Raw genomic sequence first — 18,592 nt, forward strand, 5'->3', positions numbered from 1 at the left:
CTTTGAGGAACAGAGAGTCAGTGGATGTTGTTTATTTGGATTTTCATAAAGGCCTTTGACAAAGTGCAAGATGAGGCTGCATCACAAGATAAGAGCCCATGGTATCACAGGAAAGACAGAAGATTGGCTGACTGGCATGAGGCAAAGAGTAATAACCAAGGTTCAAACCCTGGGCCTCTGTCAGGACTATTCTGTAAACAGGGAGACAATTCAAAAATCAGAAGTGCATGGGGACTTGGGAGTTCTCATGCAAATTAACTTGAAGGTTGAGTCAGTGGTAAGGGAGGCAAATGCAATGATAGAATTCTTTTCAAGAGGACTAGAATACAAGAGCAAGGATGTGAATCTGAGGCTTTATAAGACATTGATCAGACCACACTTGGAGTGTTTTGAGTAGTTTTCAACCCCTTAACTAAGAAAAGATATGCTGGATTTCCAATCATTCTGATGACCAGCAGGGTGAGCAGCCTCAATGTCTACCACCAAGTACTCTTACATCTATCATAATAAAGTGCTTTGAGAGGACGGTTATTAGTAAAATTAACTCCTGCCTGAGCAAGGACCTGAATATGCTGTTATTCACTTAGCACCACAACAGGTCTACAGCATGTGCAACTTCACTGGCCTTCCACTCTGCTTGAAACACCCAGGCAATCACAAGGCACGTGTCAGGCTACTGCTTATCAACTACAGCTCGGTGTTCAGCAGCTTCATTCCCTCAGTAGTAACAACCAAATTTCAAATACTTGGTCTCTGTGTCAGCTAATGTAGAGGAGGTGTGACCCAAAAGCAGGGCAGCAGAGACAGTTCGGCAGTGAACAATTCTTTAATAATAGACAGAGTCACGAGGGGCCACTAAACAAGAGAAAGCAGAAACTGAACACAACAGTCATCAGGTAAACTTTAGGCAGGGAGAGTGAGAGCTGGAAGCAACTGGCTCAGTCAAGCTGGTTTGCTGAGCGAACAAGAACTGTGGATGAGAACTGGGGTTAAATAGGCTGCAGGTGATGAGTCTGGGACAAGCAGTGGGGGTGAATCCTATTAGTTGGGTGGAGACTGGGAGCTGCCTGCAAGTGCAGGCCTGACACCCTGTACCTCCTTCTGCATTCTTGACTTATTCATTGGGAGATCACAATCAGTGCAGATAGGTAATAACATCACCTCCTTGTGGACTAACAACACAGGCACACCTCTCTTCACCCCTTTAACCCCCTGCTATACTCTCTTCACACTTACGACCTTATGGGGAAGCATGGCTCTAACGCCAATCAATTTGCTAATGATACCACTGCTGTTGATAGAATCTTAGATGGCGAGGAGGATGCATACTGGAGCCAGGTAGATTGACTGGATAAGTAGTTTCACATCAGCAACCATACACTGAACATCAGCAAGACCGAAGAATTGATTGTGGACTTCAGGAAGAGGAAGCTGGGAGAATGCCTACTGTTTCCCATTGAGGGAAAGTAGGAACTTGAAGTTGCTCATGAGCGTCAACATCCCAGAATTTATCTTCAGCCCAACGCATTGATGCAATGACAAAGAAGGCAGGCTAGCAGCTCTACTTCATTAGGAGTTTGAAGAGATTTGGCGAGTCACCAAAGACTACTGCAAATTTCTACCAATTCGAACGGGGAGCATTCCGACTGGTTGCAGTTGTCCTCCAATGCACAGGATTGCAAGAGACTACAGAGGATTACAGACTGAGCCAGCTCCATCACAAGCATGCCCCTTCCTACCATTGAGGATATCTTCAAGATGTAGCGACTGAAGAAGGTGGCATTTATCATTAAAGATCTCAACTCAGATGTCCTCTTCTCATTACTGCCATCAGGGAGAAGGTTCAAAAACCTTCTAAAATGCTTCCAGCACATTGATATCCTTGATTAAAGATTCAAAGCACATTTATTATCAAAGAATGTATAAATTATTCATCTTGAGATTTGTCTGCTTTCAGGCAGCCCAAATAACCCTATTTTTTTTTTTAAAAAAAGAAAGGCCAAAAACCACAGCACAGAAAAGAGAGCGAGAGAGAAAAAAAATCATGCAAACAATAGAAGCAAGTCAACAGCATTCCGAACTGGACTGAGTTCCCAGATTTGCTCCCGGAGCAGCTGGAGTAGGCCCAAGCCTCGGTCCCGGTTCATTACACCAGTGGGGGAGAAAATGCACAGCAGCCGGATCAGTTCACAGCCTCTGTGCGGCAGAGAAGGAATGAACATTTGTGGGAGAGCAGGTGAAATCAGCCTTATCTCCGTTCGGGCTCTCAGGCTTCCAGTCTACCTGAGCCGACGTTTAAATTGTCCAAGCAGTGGATAATGCCTCGCTCTAGGACCCAGACCCCAGTGCCATAGCATGCTTGGGGCGCCCATCTTGAAACCATTCTCAATCTCATCAAATGGGCTCGGTGCTTGGAGCGATCCATCCATGCCCCCGGGTTAGGTAGATGGGCATCAAAACTATTCCACATTGACTCCTCTGCCTCCAGCAGTGATACTGACCCCAGCTTGAACATGTTGCGCCTCACAACGCCCCAGCATGGCTCATCCCCTGAACCAGCCTTGCCTCCGCCTGCCTCTTCACTGTCTGCAGCAACAGTTCACCACAATCTGCTTCAGAAATGACATTACAAGTAATTTTTTAGTCAAAGTTCCTGCCTTCTGACCTACCAGTAACCTGTCATACATCTTCAGTAGTGCCATTTTAAACTGCAAGTTTAAGATGACTGGTACTATTCCAGATGAAATTTCTTCAGCACATTATATACTTACTTACCTAAGCCTCGTGACCCATGGTGAGGCATCAACAGTAGTTTGCCAGAGTCCTCTATCCTGGGCCAGTCTTTTACATTGTCTCCAGTTGTGACCCGTCATCTTGGTGTATCTGTCCTTTCACAGGGATGAGCTCTTCCGCTGGCATTTCTGTAGCACTGGGTTTTTAACGGGATAGGTCTGCTAGCCCCATGCCCAACCCTTCTCCTTTTGCAGGCGGTCCATGGTGGAGTTATCACTCTGTAGCTGAAGCAACTCTCCCTGTGTATGTCATCAATTCTTCAAGCTATAAACAATAAGTTAATATTCCTAGCATTAGATCCTGCCTTTTGTAAATCATGTACTGTACCAACATCCAGAACTTTGTGTCTCAGAGCTCTCATCAATTAGATGACTTTTCTTTTAAAAATTGGCAACTTCACATTTTCCCAAAATTTGGCAAACAAAAAAAATGTTTGTCAAATTTTTGCCCTCTTAAACTGTATACATTGCTTTGTAGCAGCATGTCCTTTACAGAGTAAGTCGTCAGTTGCCATACCCTTGGTGCCATCATCCAGGTCATTGACCGGATGGTGAACTTTTGTAAAAGTTAATAATTGTCTCAGGTTATAGTGCAAATAAAGACACGACATTTCCCCCTTCAAACTGGAGGCAAATGAGAAATAAAATTTAAAAACAAGTCTTTATGCAGCAGCTTGTCATGAACTGGTCTATCTGAAATGAAAAACCTACGCAATAAATCAAGTAGCACTTGTCTCAGGGATTCCGGATTTTTCGATATACATTTTATTAATGACTGCGTTATAGTATTTTACTTTTAATGAGAACAGTCACTTTTCTCGGACTATCATATATATATGCGTTTATATTTTAAATTTCTAAACAATTCACTGTACAAGTACATCATTCTTGCTATTACCCCGAAGTGAGTGGGAGTTTGTGATGACGGATTGTTCCCATGCTGATGAGCTGGTATCTGGAGCATTTGCCGATCGGGATAAAGATTAGTACTGAGAAGCAAATTTCTCATACGTCACACTGATAAAGTAGCAATTCCAACCCAAAGGCTGTCCTCTAGTTGTGGAAACTGCGCGCTGACTTCAGAAGTGCTCCGCACGACGAACGGCGATGCAGGAGCGGGCAACCTCTTTCTTCTTGTTTTGCTTTTTCAGATTCGGCGTGGCGATCGACTCTGTATCGGTAAGAAGAGAAAACAATTCCCAATGTTGTTTGCGGGCGCAAAAGAGAGATATTATTGATTGTAAACCTAGAATGCAGCTACATCGCTTCATGCAACATTTTACTCGATTACAATGTTATTGATTTTTTTTCGATGATTTCTAAAAATCAGGCAAACAAAGGATAAAATCTTAAACTAATCGCTATCAACTCTTGCACCATACGGTAGGTGTGTTTGTAAAACGTGCCCTAGAGGTTCTCAATCAGTTGTCCTGTGGCAATTTCTCACCGGACGGCAGCGCTGAACTGCGTGGTTGACGGTGAAATTCTTAGAAACAGACGCTGTCAATTCGTACTGCCTCCTCCGATACTGGACTAGTTAATTAAGTGATTGAGACTAATAATCTGGAAAATACATTTTCAAGACCCATTGTTGTGGGTTATAATAACTCCTTGGTTATTATATATTAAAAGATCCAGCCGTTTTACTTAACCGCAGCTGTTTTACTCACGTCCATTATTAATATTCTTTGCTGGACTGGCTTCTAACTGCATTTCAGGGGATACCTTATCTGAAGCACAACAACATCCCAGTGAAGCTGCATGGTAAAAGTAATTCTGTAAAGAAAGACTTTTCAAGGCTGTGCAACATCAGATGATAACAGCTTTAAGGACAGGTTCAACATTTTCGTTTTTGAAGACACGATGCCTAGAAGAAATAACTGGTCCTGTCACAGGACTGGACTCAAGTGCAGAGGAGGAACAGTGGACTCTCTCCGTCACAGCAATCACCGCCAACGACTCGACCCCAAGGGCAGAGGGCGACAAATTCCCCATGAAGAGCTGGAAACAAGAAGTTAGATTGTAGCAGACATCCCACCCTGCAAAATCTCATTTCAGGGAGGTAGCACCACCACCCCCGACCCCCCGCAACCCCATATCCACCGCCCCCGTCGACCTCCAAGGGTGTATGTATGTGTGCGTAGGCCTCCGTTAGTCTTGATAGACCATGGATTTGCACCTTCGAAAGTTTGCAGGGCGCAAACTTGGGCAAGTGTTTTTTTTTAATGGGAGACCGGCAGTTGCCCAAGCTGCAAGTCTCCCCTCTCCACGCCACCGATGTTGTCCAAGGGAAGGGCATTAGGACCCATACAGTCTTTACAAAATTTTCCCAAAAATGTGAGATTTGGAACAAAATTCACTCACAGAATTACTATTAAAAAAATAAAATGAATATATAGAAAATTAATATTTTTCAACTCGTATTTCTTGATACTTGCAAATGAGGTGGCTTTGTGTTATGGAAAATCATGATATATTTCAAAAACTCAATTCTCCCTCTTCCCCCAATAACATGTATTAGTTGAAAGCAGTACGACTACTTCCAGACAAAGTCAGTTCTCCAAAAGGAATGCCATAAGAAGCATATACACTTAGCTTTATCTTATATCATAAGGAGGCCATTCAGGTCCATTGTTGCTCCCGGGAATATAAACCCCTGAATCTCCCTCCCCGTCTTTATCCTGAACTTCTGCAGTTTATCCTCTCTCATACTTTCCCTTCTAATCCCCTTGCATTTCTTTTGTTATGAACCTTTCTGAAGGATTTTTTTACAGTTGGCATTCAATTTAGCAACACATTTCTGGGATGTGGGAGAAATATGGAGCAGCTGGAGGAAGCCTGGAAAGAAGATGAAGTGAGAAGCAGCACCATGCAGCAGTTGCTGGATAGGCAACAGGTGACTCCAGAGGAGCCGGTGTTATCCTCTTGAAACAGACTACCTTCCATGTGCAAGTGTAATTGGGACCGCTAAACCATGTGCTGCAAATGTGCAAAAACACTACATTGAAATCTGAAATATAAACAGAGAATGCTGAACAAACTCTGCAGGCAAGGCATCATCTGTGAAAAGATCAGCAAAGTTATTGTTTCATGTTGAAAACACTTCATCAGACCTTGCTTAGAGATGATCTCTAAAGGCTGTTAACCCACAGCACCAATAGAGTTGTGCAATTCATTATATTTGAATAGAAAGGACTCACACGTATTACAATGCAGTAGAACAAATGAGATTGATAAAGCAACATGATGAAAAGATTATGAAGATTGATTTACAGTAAACAATCACCTCAGCCTGTGATTGATATTTGAATATCCAGAAGTTTGTTAAGGAACAGGGAAAATAGATCTGCAAAAAGTGTCAGAAGGCAGGCAAATGTCAACAATACGAGTGTTGAAGATCTACTACTATTTTAAATTAAAGAGATATTGAAGCCTGATATTGTGTCAGGGAACAGCCATACCCCAGATCATGTTGAAGAAGGCATCCAGTATGAGAGGCCAGAAAGACCACTGCAAAGAGCTTGCTTCACAGAAACAAAGACGCACCAGCAATCTCACAAAATTGGAACAGCAGAAATCAACTTTAGTTAAAGGAGAACTACAGCGATCTAGAGGGTGCACAAATAAAGGAGGGACGCAACATCTCCGACAAATGTAGAAGTGATTTGTTTAAGGAAGAGTCTACTAATAGAGAAAGGCAGAAACAAGAATGTTGTGAATTGCTGACTATTTCCAGTATCTTAAGAGAAAGAGATACTGAGAAAATATTCATATCAAATATCTCTTATTCTCTTTTAAGAGCTACTGTTCATTTTTTTCTATACTTACTATTTTGTGAAGTAAAATTTAAACCTAAATGCATGAATCATTTATTTTTCTTTGCGAAGGGACCTGAATTCAAAAGTAGTGAGGTTATCATTCAGTTTTGTTGGTCACTGGAGTACTCTGTACAGGAGTGGTCTTTTTATTTAACATATTAATGCATTTGAAGTATTTCAGAGGAGATTCACTGAACTATTACTGGAATCGGCAGGTAGCCTTGATATTGGGTTGGTTAGGCTTATATCTACTGGAATTTAGAATAGTGAAAAGGGAAATTGTCACATTCCGTGGGGTCTTGACAGGTTGCATATGGAGATGATATTTCCTCTTGTACCAGTCTAGAACCAGAATCACTTTTTAAAAATAAAGCATCACATATTTAAGATAGATGAGACAATAAGACTTTATAAAGATCTTTCTCTCATAATTATGAAAGCAGAATCTTTGTGTAATTTTCAAAGCTCATGAATATAAATCCTTAATGTGAAGAGTAGGGTAGAATGCAGAGTTGTGGACATACCCAATTCAGCCAAGATTTTTGTTTAAATAATGGAGATGATTTAAGAGTTAAGTAGCTTATTCCTGCTCCAACACCACAAATTGATGTGTTATGCATTAACAATAATACTATCTAAAATAGAGATTTCTTTTTTGCCAACAGGTGACATGTCAACAAGTCCGAGGTAAGTGTATATTTTTGTTATTGATAAGGAAAGTTGTAAATGCGCTCTGAGTAAAACTCAGCAATCGCAGATTTAAGCCTTAAAATTCATTTTTACACATAGAAGGACCAATCTTTAAAACTCACCATACTAAGGGATAGTCTTGTCTTTTAGCTGCACATTCCACTCATTGATATGTAACTCCTTACAGAATGAAGTGACAGCTGTTCTTAAACAATTGCATCATTCTGCACAAACAATTCTGGTTTTAATCTGCTCCCCTCCTTCCCTTCATTTTCTGTATTGTATATACTGGGCCACATTTTCTTCTTTTTATTCCTCCTGTTGCACCAAGAAAAAACACTGAAAAAACAAAGATTTTGCTTCCTGAATACTTTTGGGTGTATCTTATGGAGCTTGGGCTGTCGATGATGAAAGTCATGATGAAATTTCCCTATCACGCACCGTTGTTTTGGAATCGCCTACGTTTGTTATTTCAATTCATAATTCAAGTCAGCTAAAATGTTGCCCACAGTGTAAATTGAGAAGCTTTCTATCTTGTCCAGGCGTGCCTGGGCATGCTTCGCATTGCCAGCATCACCCACAGCAATGGTGTCTTTTCATTGATTCTTCAGTGTTAGGCCTGAAAACTGTGTTGCTATACTGAACACCAATGTCCACCCTTCAATACCAATCAGCTTTGCAGTACACTTGAAAGAAAACCACTGAAATTTGGAAGTCTTGTTGATATACATAAAGTACAGCAACTACAACTGGAACATCCGTGGTGATCTGAAAGTAGTAACGCTGCTACTAGGATTGCAGCTTGGTTACACTGAGTACTGTTGTTTCATTTGCGAATGGGACAGCTGTGCTAACGAATTGCATTACATTAATAGGGAATGGCCACTCTGTAAGCAGTTAGTTCCAGGGCAGAAAGTGTGGCACATAAGCCTCATAGACCCAACAAAGATACTTTTGCTACCTCTTCATATAAACCTGAGGCTTATTAAAAATTTTGTTGAAGAAAAAATCAAGGAAGGTGAAGGATTTTGATATTTCAGATACAGTAACTGTTGCTAAGATTTAGGAAGGCATTTTTGTTGGTCCACAAATCAATGATAGGTGATTCAAGGTTTTTGACACTTGTGTCATCTGTACCGACTTTAATAATAGTTACCGAAACCCTTGTACAGTTTTTCACTTGTTTTTATGTTCTCAAGAACTCCAGGATCAAATTTCAGATATAGACATAAATTTTTCCTTACATTAAAAAGAATACATCAAATAACATCTTCTGTTCAAAATTAATTGTAGTTCTAGACTCTACTTTCAATGATCAATCTTGTAAATCCATTTATTTTTAATGTTATTGTGAGCCATATATTTAGTTACGTATGATTATATGTGAAAAATCTGAAATGGAATTCTTTGTGTTTAGCTTCTGTACCTCCAAATGAGTGGTACCATCGCCATAACAGCACCCCTTCAGATATTTATGATCTCAAGGCTCAGCTATACATATCTGAAGAAACCCAACTTCCAGCACTTAATATCACCTGGATTCTTAATGCAGATGGTGAGATTTTGTCTTGAAGCATGCTTCATCTTATATAAAATGTATATCACATTTGTACTTGTAGGCTTTTAAGAATTAATTAAATTTCCTACGGCATTCAACTTACTAAGTAGGAAAACATGGCCTCTATTACTAGCCATGACATTGTATTGCTGTTTCTCTTCCCACTCCTATCTTTTATTTTTGTTTCTTTTTTTTTCCCTATTCTGCTTTTATTGCAGACTTCTTTGTCCACTTCAGTCAAAATTACAGAGAAAATAACAAAACCTATATTCTTAATTACCCAAATATAAAAGTTAAGAGGCAATGATATAATGTCCAAGGCTTTGCCAAAGCAATGGGTAGCTAAATCAGGAAGACTCATTCCCTTAAAGGGTTGGTGATTTCTAGTTTTTGATTAATGTACTGCAATTGATTATAACATCCTTGAGTAGTGAAGGAAAAATCAGCAAGGGTCCCAGTATTGATTTCTATTTAAAAAAAAAAGTTAGCTATGCTGCTTCTAGGGAGTCTGAGTCATTCACCTTCCTCCAGTGAATGATGACTTTCTATTGACTAATATTGTCCTCGCTGCTGATATCTTCAGCTCTCTCTGACCTCAATGATCTGTGTGCCAATATTTCCACAGTGATGTCGGCTCTTTATGGGCAACATTAGAAATAAAAACACGGATAAAAGTAAATAAACACATCACTATGTAACATTTAGTTTTAAAGTGAATTCAAATTTTTAGCACGATTAAAAAAATAACACCAGATAATCCAGAAAATTTGCACTGCTAAAGTCCTAATCATGCTGGATTAAGATAGTTTTGTTTATATACTCCATACATAATGGAATTAAAACTGTATGCAATACTCAATTATGTCTTACCATTGCCCTAAAGGGTATTTAGCAAAACTTTCCCTTTATCCTTCTTGTAAATTATTTGCTGCATCTATGTGCTGCCTTTGTATTTCTTTTACAGGAACTCTTGAGAACTTGCATTCAAAGATTCAAAGTGTGTTTGTTATCAAAGAATGTATAAATTATACAACCTTGAGATTTGTTTGCCTACAGGCAGCCGCAAGGTGAGGAACCCGAAAGAACCCAATTAAAAGAAGTAAGACCAACTCCCAGTGCCCATAGAGAAAGAGAAAAACAAAACAAATCATGCGAACAATAGAAATGTGCAACAGCAATAGCATTCTGAACCAAAGTGAGTCCTTAGATCCAAATCCCTGGAGCAGCCTGGAGTAGGCCCCAAAAAGGCTCGGTATTCAGTTTATCACATTAGCGGGGCAAATGACCACAAATTTCACAGGCATGAAGCACGGCAACTGGGGGCGATCTCACAGCCTTAATGTTATGGAGAGAGGAGCCCCCAGACTATCTGGACTGGTGTTTAAATTGTCTGAACCTCGCACCTGCCATGACGAATCGTTAAGGGCCTAGATTTCACTGCCTGGAGAAACAGTTCTCAACCTCTCCAAATTGTCTCAGCACAATCCAACCTCTCCTGACTCTTGATGCTTCTGCCTTTCCAGTCTGTCTGGACTGGTATTAATCTCACACTATTTAAATGATAGTCAACTTTTCCATTGCTGCCAAATGGATAATTTCACATTTTTCATTTACTATCTTCATTTTTCATCTACTGCACTTTGACTACTTAACCTGTTTATATACTGACTTATTTAGACTTGTTTGTTCACCACACTAACTTCCTTTTCCATGTATCATCAGGAAATTTGGTTGTAATACACTCATCCTCTCCATCTGGGATGTTAATAAAGGCTCTAAATAGATAAGGCCTTCACCATGATCTCTGATGCACTCCCTTTAGTTACATCTTGCCCAAAGGGAAAGTGACCAATTTATCCCGATTCCCTATTTTCTGGTAATTCTATCTTATCTATTATATCTTCTATCATAAATAAAAACCTTGTAGAGAGGACACATGAGCCTCTCAGACCAAACCAAGAACTGCCATCTGCCAAAGACTGATCTTCCCTAATATAGATAACTGGCTATAATACATAGCACAATTTTAATATTTTATTTATCAAAAACTTTGTGTAACAGTTAAATACACAATGTTAATTACGTAAAAAGATGAACTATTGTGCCTTTCTTCTATTCGTTCTTTGTTTTACTAACACCAGGACAAATATGCAAATTACATCAAAAAAAGGAAGTAGATAATATACTTTATAGTCAAATAACATGTTGGAAAATTTCTGTTCATTCATTGTTTACATTCATACAGTATGGAAAACATTGGTGATTATTCTTGACTCCTTTTTGTATTGCAACATTAAGGATATATAGTTGTTATGTTTCTCAATGATTTTAAACACTTTTTTCCCCTAGGAAGCATTCAAGCACTTAAAGCAACAAGGATATGTGTTGCAAGTACAACAACGATCTGTTACCGGTGTAATTACAATGCAACTTTCAAAAGTCCTTGGAATCCCCAAAAGCAACGGGTTAGTTCTACACATTTTCTTATGCGTTTATTAGCAGGATAAAAAAATCATCTTGTACTTAAACAGGAGCTAATTAATTATAGGTTTTTATTACAGTAATTCTATTGCTTCTAATCTAATTATGTAAATATGCAACATTAATCACAAGAAAACTGCACAACCTAAAAATTCTATTCCTGCAATGATTAAGATATCATTTAAGGACCATAAAATGAAGAACAAAACTTCAAAACAGTTTTTCCATATTTTCTTATGGCTACAATCCGTCAAGTCTACGGGGGAACTTGAAGCAATCTTATTAGTTCTTTTCCCCCTTTTGTTTCCCTGCAACCTATTCTTTCATAGACATAGATATAGAATAGTACAGCACATTACAGGCCCTTTGGCCCACAGTGTTATGCCTACCCTCAAACCCTGCCTCCCATATAACCCCCCACCTTAAATTCCTTCATATACCTGTCTAGTAGTCTCTTAAAATTCACTAGTGTATCTGCTTCCATCACTGACTCAGGCAGTGCATTCCATGCACCAACCACTCTCTGAGTTAAAAACCTTCCTCTAGTATCCCCCTTGAACTTCGCACCCCTTACCTTAAAGCCATGACCTCTTGTACTGAGCAGTGATGCCCTGGGGAAGAGGCGCTGGCTATCCACTCTACCTATTCCTCTTAATATCTTGTACACATCTATCATGTCTCCTCTCATTCTCCTTCTCTCCAAAGAGTAAAGCCCTAGCTCCCTTAATCTCTGATCAAAATCCATACTCTCTAAACCAGGCAGCATCCTGGTAAATCTCCTCTGTACCCTTTCCAATGCTTCCACATCCTTCCTATAGTGAGGCCACCAGAACTGGACACAGTACTCCAAGTGTGGCCTAACCAGAGTTTTATAGAGCTGCATCATTACATCATGACTCTTAAACTCTATCCCTTGACTTATGAAAGCTAACACCCCATAAGCTTTCTTAAATACCCTATCTACCTGTGAAGCATGCTATTCTTGCGTGCTATTGATGTCTCCCTGATTATTTTATCATCCAGTGGCACCAGGGCTGATTTACAGAGGCCAATTAACCTACTAAGCAGGACGACATTGAGATTTGGGAGAAAACCAGAGCACGTCTTGGGAGTGCAGCCGCAGGGAGTATTTGTAAAATACTCACAAAAGGCAGTGATGGTCAGAATTGACTGGAATTGATGGTGCTTTGTGACAGCATCTGCAGAGCCTATGAGACTCCATCTGTTTTGGTGGGACAAGTGTTGTGGGTTGTCCATCAGTTTTCAAAATGCCAATGCTTGCTTGGTACCTGATTAAACAAGCCCCTGATCACCAGCACCGGGGTGATGGTGTTGGTTGTGGTGGTGAGGGGAGGTTAATGCTGTTTTACATGATTACTGTCCGACATGTAATCTTATATTCCTTGCTGTGAATTAAGTGCAAGTATTTGATGCAGCAATAACTGAGAACTATGTGTGTTAAGGCCATTTATTGCTGGGATGTACTTGCGGAATGTGGTAAGAATTTGTAATCCTCTTCTGCAATACTCAGTTAATGATGGTTAATTGGCAATTTCAAATCTGAAATGGATAGGTTTTTTTTCACTCCGAGATTTTAGAATCGAGTCAGACCTGACCTCTTCTCTGCGGATCATTCTAGTGTTAAGGAACTAAATGGGTAATCCTGACCCATTTGTTTCTAGGGACATGTCTGAGAAGTCATATCTTTGTTACTTTTCTAGTGGCATTTTCATTATATGGACTATCCCGTTAATCCAGCAACATCCTACACGGTGAGAGCTTTCAATATCCCAACATCAAACATTAATGAATACGCACCTGAGAAATCTGCAAGCGTTATAACGCCAGGTAAATATATTTATTCTACACCTCATGCGTAAGGTACTTTGCTTATGTTGTGGTGTCCTGCTATCTACCCTATCTAAGCCCATTATAATTTTGTATTCCTGTATCATGTTCCACTATCACCTCTGCACTTTCCATGCTCAGCTCAGCTTCCTCTTTTCCAAGGAAAGTACACCCAGCGCAATCAGTCTCTCCTCCCAGGAAATGCTCCAGGTGACGTCCGACGAATTTCTGTTGCACTTTCTCAAGTGCGATCCTATAATGAGGCGGTCGCAACTACCTCTTCCCATCCTGTCACTTGTAAAAATTCCGTCTCCTTCCTTCAGTTGCTCCGTCTCCACCGTGCCTTCTTTCCAGATGAGGCTTTTCATTCCCGAACAACTGAGGTGTCCTCCTTCTTCAAAGAAAGGGGCCTTCCTTCCTCCACCATCAGTGCTGCCTTCACCCGCATTTCTTTCATCTCGCGCATATCTGCCCTCACCCCGTTCTTCTGCCACTGCACCAGGGATAGGGTTCCTTTTGTTTTCACCTACCAAACTAGCCTCCGTGCCCAGCACATAGTTTTCCGTAACTTCTGCCATCTCCAATGGGATCCCGCCACTGAGCACATCTTTCCCAACCCTCACCCCCATATCCCGCAGGAGTTGCTCCCCTCATGACTCCCTTGTCCACTCATCCCTCCCAACTGACCTAGTGTAGATAATGGGCTGCCTTCATACAATCCTTTTACGAGTTCATCCTCCAAATCTTCATTTTCATTGTAACATTCAAGATGAATGTTGACACCCTTCAAATTGTTGAAGTAGTGAAATCATGCCGTTTTCACTCCTGGCTGTTTCTCTAAGCCTGAATGTTTGAAACTGCAGTGAGCAAAACAGTTCAGAATTGTGAATTGTCTTGTTACTTATTTCTCGGCAACTATTATAGAGAGAGAAATCACTGCTTTTTGAACAAAAACACATGCAACTGACGCTATTTAAAAACTGTTTGCTGTAAGCATGGTGTAGCGTCAAACAGCCACACAAATTCACGTAACTGACACTAGTTAGAATTTGTTCGGCAACAGTCTCTTGCCCCAATTAAGTGGCATAGTGTCCTAAATAAACTTTTGTTCTTTCAGGGTTGGCCCAAATATGCAGCTGCCCCAATTAACCAGAATCCACTGTATCCCATATGCCTTCTTCACTGTCTTAGTTACCAATGCTGCCAGCTTGGGTTAGTAAGTTGTCAGCCTGCTGTGTTGGTGCTAGAAGCATGGTGACACTTGTGGGCTGCCGCCAGCACATCCCAGACTGTGTTGGTCATTAATGCCAATTGCACATTTCACTCTATGTTTCAATGTACATGTGAGCGATAAAGCTAAACTTTACTCTCAAAATATTTTAAGAAGTATTTGGAAGAGCACTTGATATAGCCTGGCATAGAAGGCTAGAGGTTGAGTCCAGGAAAATGGGATTGATATTGATAAGTATTTGATGGTCAGCATAGGTATGGTAAGGTAGAAGGGCTTGCTTCAGTCACGTATCTATGTACATGAAATCCATTTATCAATGTGACTCCATAACTCTAATGAATAATTGCGCATATTAAAAATGGTTGTATGAAAATTTTCGGAATTAAAAGAAATGTTTACATTCTATATCTGAACTTGACAATTACTTTTTCTGTTAGGTTGTGATCATGTGACAATGATGAGTCATATAAAATGCAAAGGTAAGCAACTTTTGAAAAAGTTGATAAAAATTATATTAATTACATATTCTTGAGACAAAACATTACAATGTTCAATATATTGTACATAAATATATGCTCAGCAGTAGGTCCAACAAGTAGTTAAGATGGCAAATGGCATGCTGGCCTTCAATGACTTTAATCTGCAATTAAAAATAGAGAAGCACTCTTGTGGTTGTACAGGATGTTTGAGAGGCCGCACTTGGAATACAGCGCACATTTTGGACTCCCTATTTAAAAGGAAAGATATAGAAAGCTTATGAGTCAATCCTCATCACTGGGATGACAGGATTGTCCTGTCAGAGAGGCTAGACAATTTGGGTCTGTATTCCTCAGAATTTAGTCAGTTCCATCATGGGTACCATCAATTTGCTGCTGATATTAAATCTGATTCTGTCCTGAATTTAGAAGAATGGTGAACTTGTTCGGACATATGTGTAATGTCTTCAGGAGACTTGACAGGTTAAATGTTAAGATATTTTCACTGGTGGGAGAGACAAGAATGAAAGGAAATACTTACAAAATAAGGTGATGGTCAGATAGAAATGAGGTGCATAGAAACGTCTTTCTTTAGAGAGCAAGGAATGTCTGGAATTCTCTGCCCTAAAAGGTAGTGGAGGCCAGATCATTTTATATACCGGTAGTTATGGGGAACCGACAGAAGAAGAGTTGAGACAGCAGACCGGATCAGTCATGATCACATTGATGGGGGGTGGGGTGTGGCATGCTTGACAGACCTGGAGTAACCTACTCCTGGTCCTGTTTTCTTGTGTTCTTGTTATACTTTTATTGATTATACCTGAGAATGCCTTGGAACAATGGAAATGAAAGAATGATACCATATTTGTATTGGTTTTCATGATGATTTGTTCATCAATAGATAAGCAGAAATTTACTCTCCATGTAATTACAGTAGTTGATTTCAGCTCATGAAAACATAGTGAAATCACATGACCAGTTATGATCCACAGAAGATTTTGAATTATGACGCTAACCGCAGCATGGAAAAGGGAAAGATGGTCTATTATCTTCATGCTCTAGCTGGCTGGAGATGTAGTGGCATCAGCACTGGACTTCGAGGCGAGTGCTCCCGAGTTCAAATCCAGCTGGCTACTTTCACGCTTTCCATTGGTGCTGGGCTGAGCGTCGAGCCAGCAATTTGGCCTGAAAAATAAAAACAAATGGCTAGGGAAATAGCACAAATGCCGCCCGATGCGCCACAAGGCTTGAAAAGGAACAATGATATTCATGCTTTCTCCATGCAGGAGCAATCGAGCTCACCCCACTCATACACCCCCTTTCCCATTGCAGAGCAGACTAATTCTGCTCCTATGTCTTAATACCTTGCATTCAAAGAACAATCAACATGTTTTAAGTTCACCTGGTGGCTGGTCAAATCAGGTGATTACAGAGTAACAATCGTTTTGATCTTTCTGTTTTGAAATAGCATTCTTCTGAATATTTAGTCAGAATGTCTAGATGGAATAAGTTTGCACAGTATTACTTTGTTTATCCCTTTTGTTTTCATAGCTGCCCACTGGAAGCCCAACATAACTGCGTGTCTGGTCAATAATGGTGTGGTGATCAGTTTTACCACCAGTGCCAATGCATATGACTATGATGTTAAGCTGTCCATGTGCAATAAATCTTCTTCACCAAGCCTTAATCGAACCATTATCCCTCAGGTATGAAAACTAACCTGTATTAGTAAAACCTATTCACCAAATAATTACCAAAAGAATTTATGCTGATTCCTCCCATGTGAGCTCTAATCTTTGCTTCCTCACATCTTTTGCTTTTACTTTTTTTTATGGCATTCAGTTCCTTTAATTTAAAATGACATTCCCTTTTACTAACAAGCTGTGAGAATTTCAAATCCAACTTGCTTCACATTCTCATTCGTTTAGACTGCTTCCAATGGCAAAATCAAGTTTTGTACAAATTTTCTACCATTTCGAAGAGGGGCTATGTCGCAGTCTATTCAAAACCATCACTTTGATCATCATTTGCTGCCTTTGTTCGAGTGTAATTTCAATAGCACCCTGTGCAGCAATGAACTTCTACATCCATAAGTAAATAATCAATTTGATTATACACATGATCCACATGAAAATAATCAAATAACGGTCATGAATACTGGCTGGCAAGAAACATTAACACTGTTTACGAGGGATAGCTTACACTTCTTGGAAATCTGAAACAAGTATGGGTTACGCAGCATCTGTGGAGACGTTAATGTTTCAGGCAGATGATCTTCCAATGTTGTCATGACAGATACGTCTGAACAGGTTAATTAGCGAGGCTAATTAATTAATTCAGGCTCAGTCTGGCATCAAAGAGTTCCTGGCTGGCCCTGTCAGCATGGTGTTCCTGAGCCAGTTTTGGTGTTGTCCATCGAAGCCCACTTTAGGGTACGTTCTTTGCTTCTGCTGCTTTCACTGTTATTTCCCAGTGTCATTCAACATGGAGATGCACTGATTCATCAGCTAAATTAAGACAATTGGTAATAATCAGGAAGAAGTTTCTTCACCCACTTTTCATCCAATGCCATGAGAACGCATGAACTTGGGAGGCAATTTTGAGGGGTGTCACAGGTGTTCCTCCACCATTGGTGCATTTGTTGGGCTAGTGGTTCAAGTTGTGCTTAGGGATTGTGAGAGTTGCATAATTTTTTCTCTGGATGGCTATTTCAACATGTTCTTTTCCCAGGGTTGTGTGGACTGGAGCAGTTTTGTCTTGTCTAAATGTGGTGCCTTGGTCAAGACCAAGATCAGCCTTCTCCTTTTCCCTGTTTGCATGTATCAGTTGTGATGCAACTGAATGGCTTCCTAGGCCAGTTAGGCCCTCTGGCATCCTGTGCAGATTTTCTCTGCCCAATGAAGCAGTAGACGCTACCTCAGTAAATATATTTAGGACAAGGTTGGATAGATTTTTGCGTAGCAGTGGAATTAAGGGTTATGGGGAAGAGACAGGTGGGTGGAGATGAGTCCATGGCCAGATCAGCCATGATCTCATTGAATGGCAGAGCAGGCTTGATGGGTCAGATGGCCTGCTCCTGCTCCTATTTCTTATGTTCTTTGCATGGCCAGTCTTTCCAAAGCAGGCAAAAATATTTGGCCACAGAGTAAAACAGGATGAGTGTGAAGGCTGTTAATGATTGGATTTTTAAGCTTACAGTTGTTATTGTTTCAGACATTGACTCTGCATCTTGTCTCCACGTGGCTCTGGTAATAGAGGGTCCTGTCCTGGTAGACCTAGGTGAGGTGGGTGCTGTTCCAGTGGATGTTTAGATTTTTACTTGCAACAGGCTTGTACAGGCAGAAGAAGTTGACCCATTATTAGATTTGGTTTAAGTTAACTGGGAGCACCATCAGTTTGATTAGAGCAGCTCAGTGATGGCCTCTGCTCGTGCAACAATTATCCAGTCTTCAGCAACGATAAACCCAAATGCGATTGAATGGATCATTTGGTTATTTCTGTCAGCGTTGCCAATGAACTTCCTTGGAGAAGGCCATCAGTCAGTTCTCTGACTTGGATTTTCCAATTTCGATGTCCTCTGTAACGAGTCTGTACATCCTCCTCGTGAAACGTGTGGGTTTTCTCCAGGACTCCGGTTTCCTCCCACAGTCCAAAGATGTACCATTTAGTATGTTAACTGTTTATTGTAAATTGTCCTG

General features: G+C 40.4%; 1 protein-coding gene across 1 annotated transcript in view; it reads left to right on the top strand.

The window, feature by feature from the left end:
- The first annotated feature begins 3,768 nt into the window (after window positions 1-3,768).
- The window catches only part of il17rb (interleukin 17 receptor B), a 28,519-nt gene continuing 13,695 nt past the window's right edge, over window positions 3,769-18,592 (top strand). Inside the window, exons 1-7 of the mRNA XM_073072207.1 lie at window positions 3,769-3,971; window positions 7,276-7,297; window positions 8,718-8,855; window positions 11,208-11,323; window positions 13,061-13,187; window positions 14,856-14,897; window positions 16,446-16,600. Of these exons, the coding sequence (XP_072928308.1) occupies window positions 3,900-3,971; window positions 7,276-7,297; window positions 8,718-8,855; window positions 11,208-11,323; window positions 13,061-13,187; window positions 14,856-14,897; window positions 16,446-16,600 (672 nt within the window). The 5' untranslated portion in view covers window positions 3,769-3,899. The remainder of the gene's footprint in view (window positions 3,972-7,275; window positions 7,298-8,717; window positions 8,856-11,207; window positions 11,324-13,060; window positions 13,188-14,855; window positions 14,898-16,445; window positions 16,601-18,592) is intronic.

The sequence above is a fragment of the Hemitrygon akajei genome, chromosome 19 (genome assembly GCF_048418815.1).
Source record: "Hemitrygon akajei chromosome 19, sHemAka1.3, whole genome shotgun sequence".
Classification (NCBI taxonomy): domain Eukaryota; kingdom Metazoa; phylum Chordata; class Chondrichthyes; order Myliobatiformes; family Dasyatidae; genus Hemitrygon; species Hemitrygon akajei.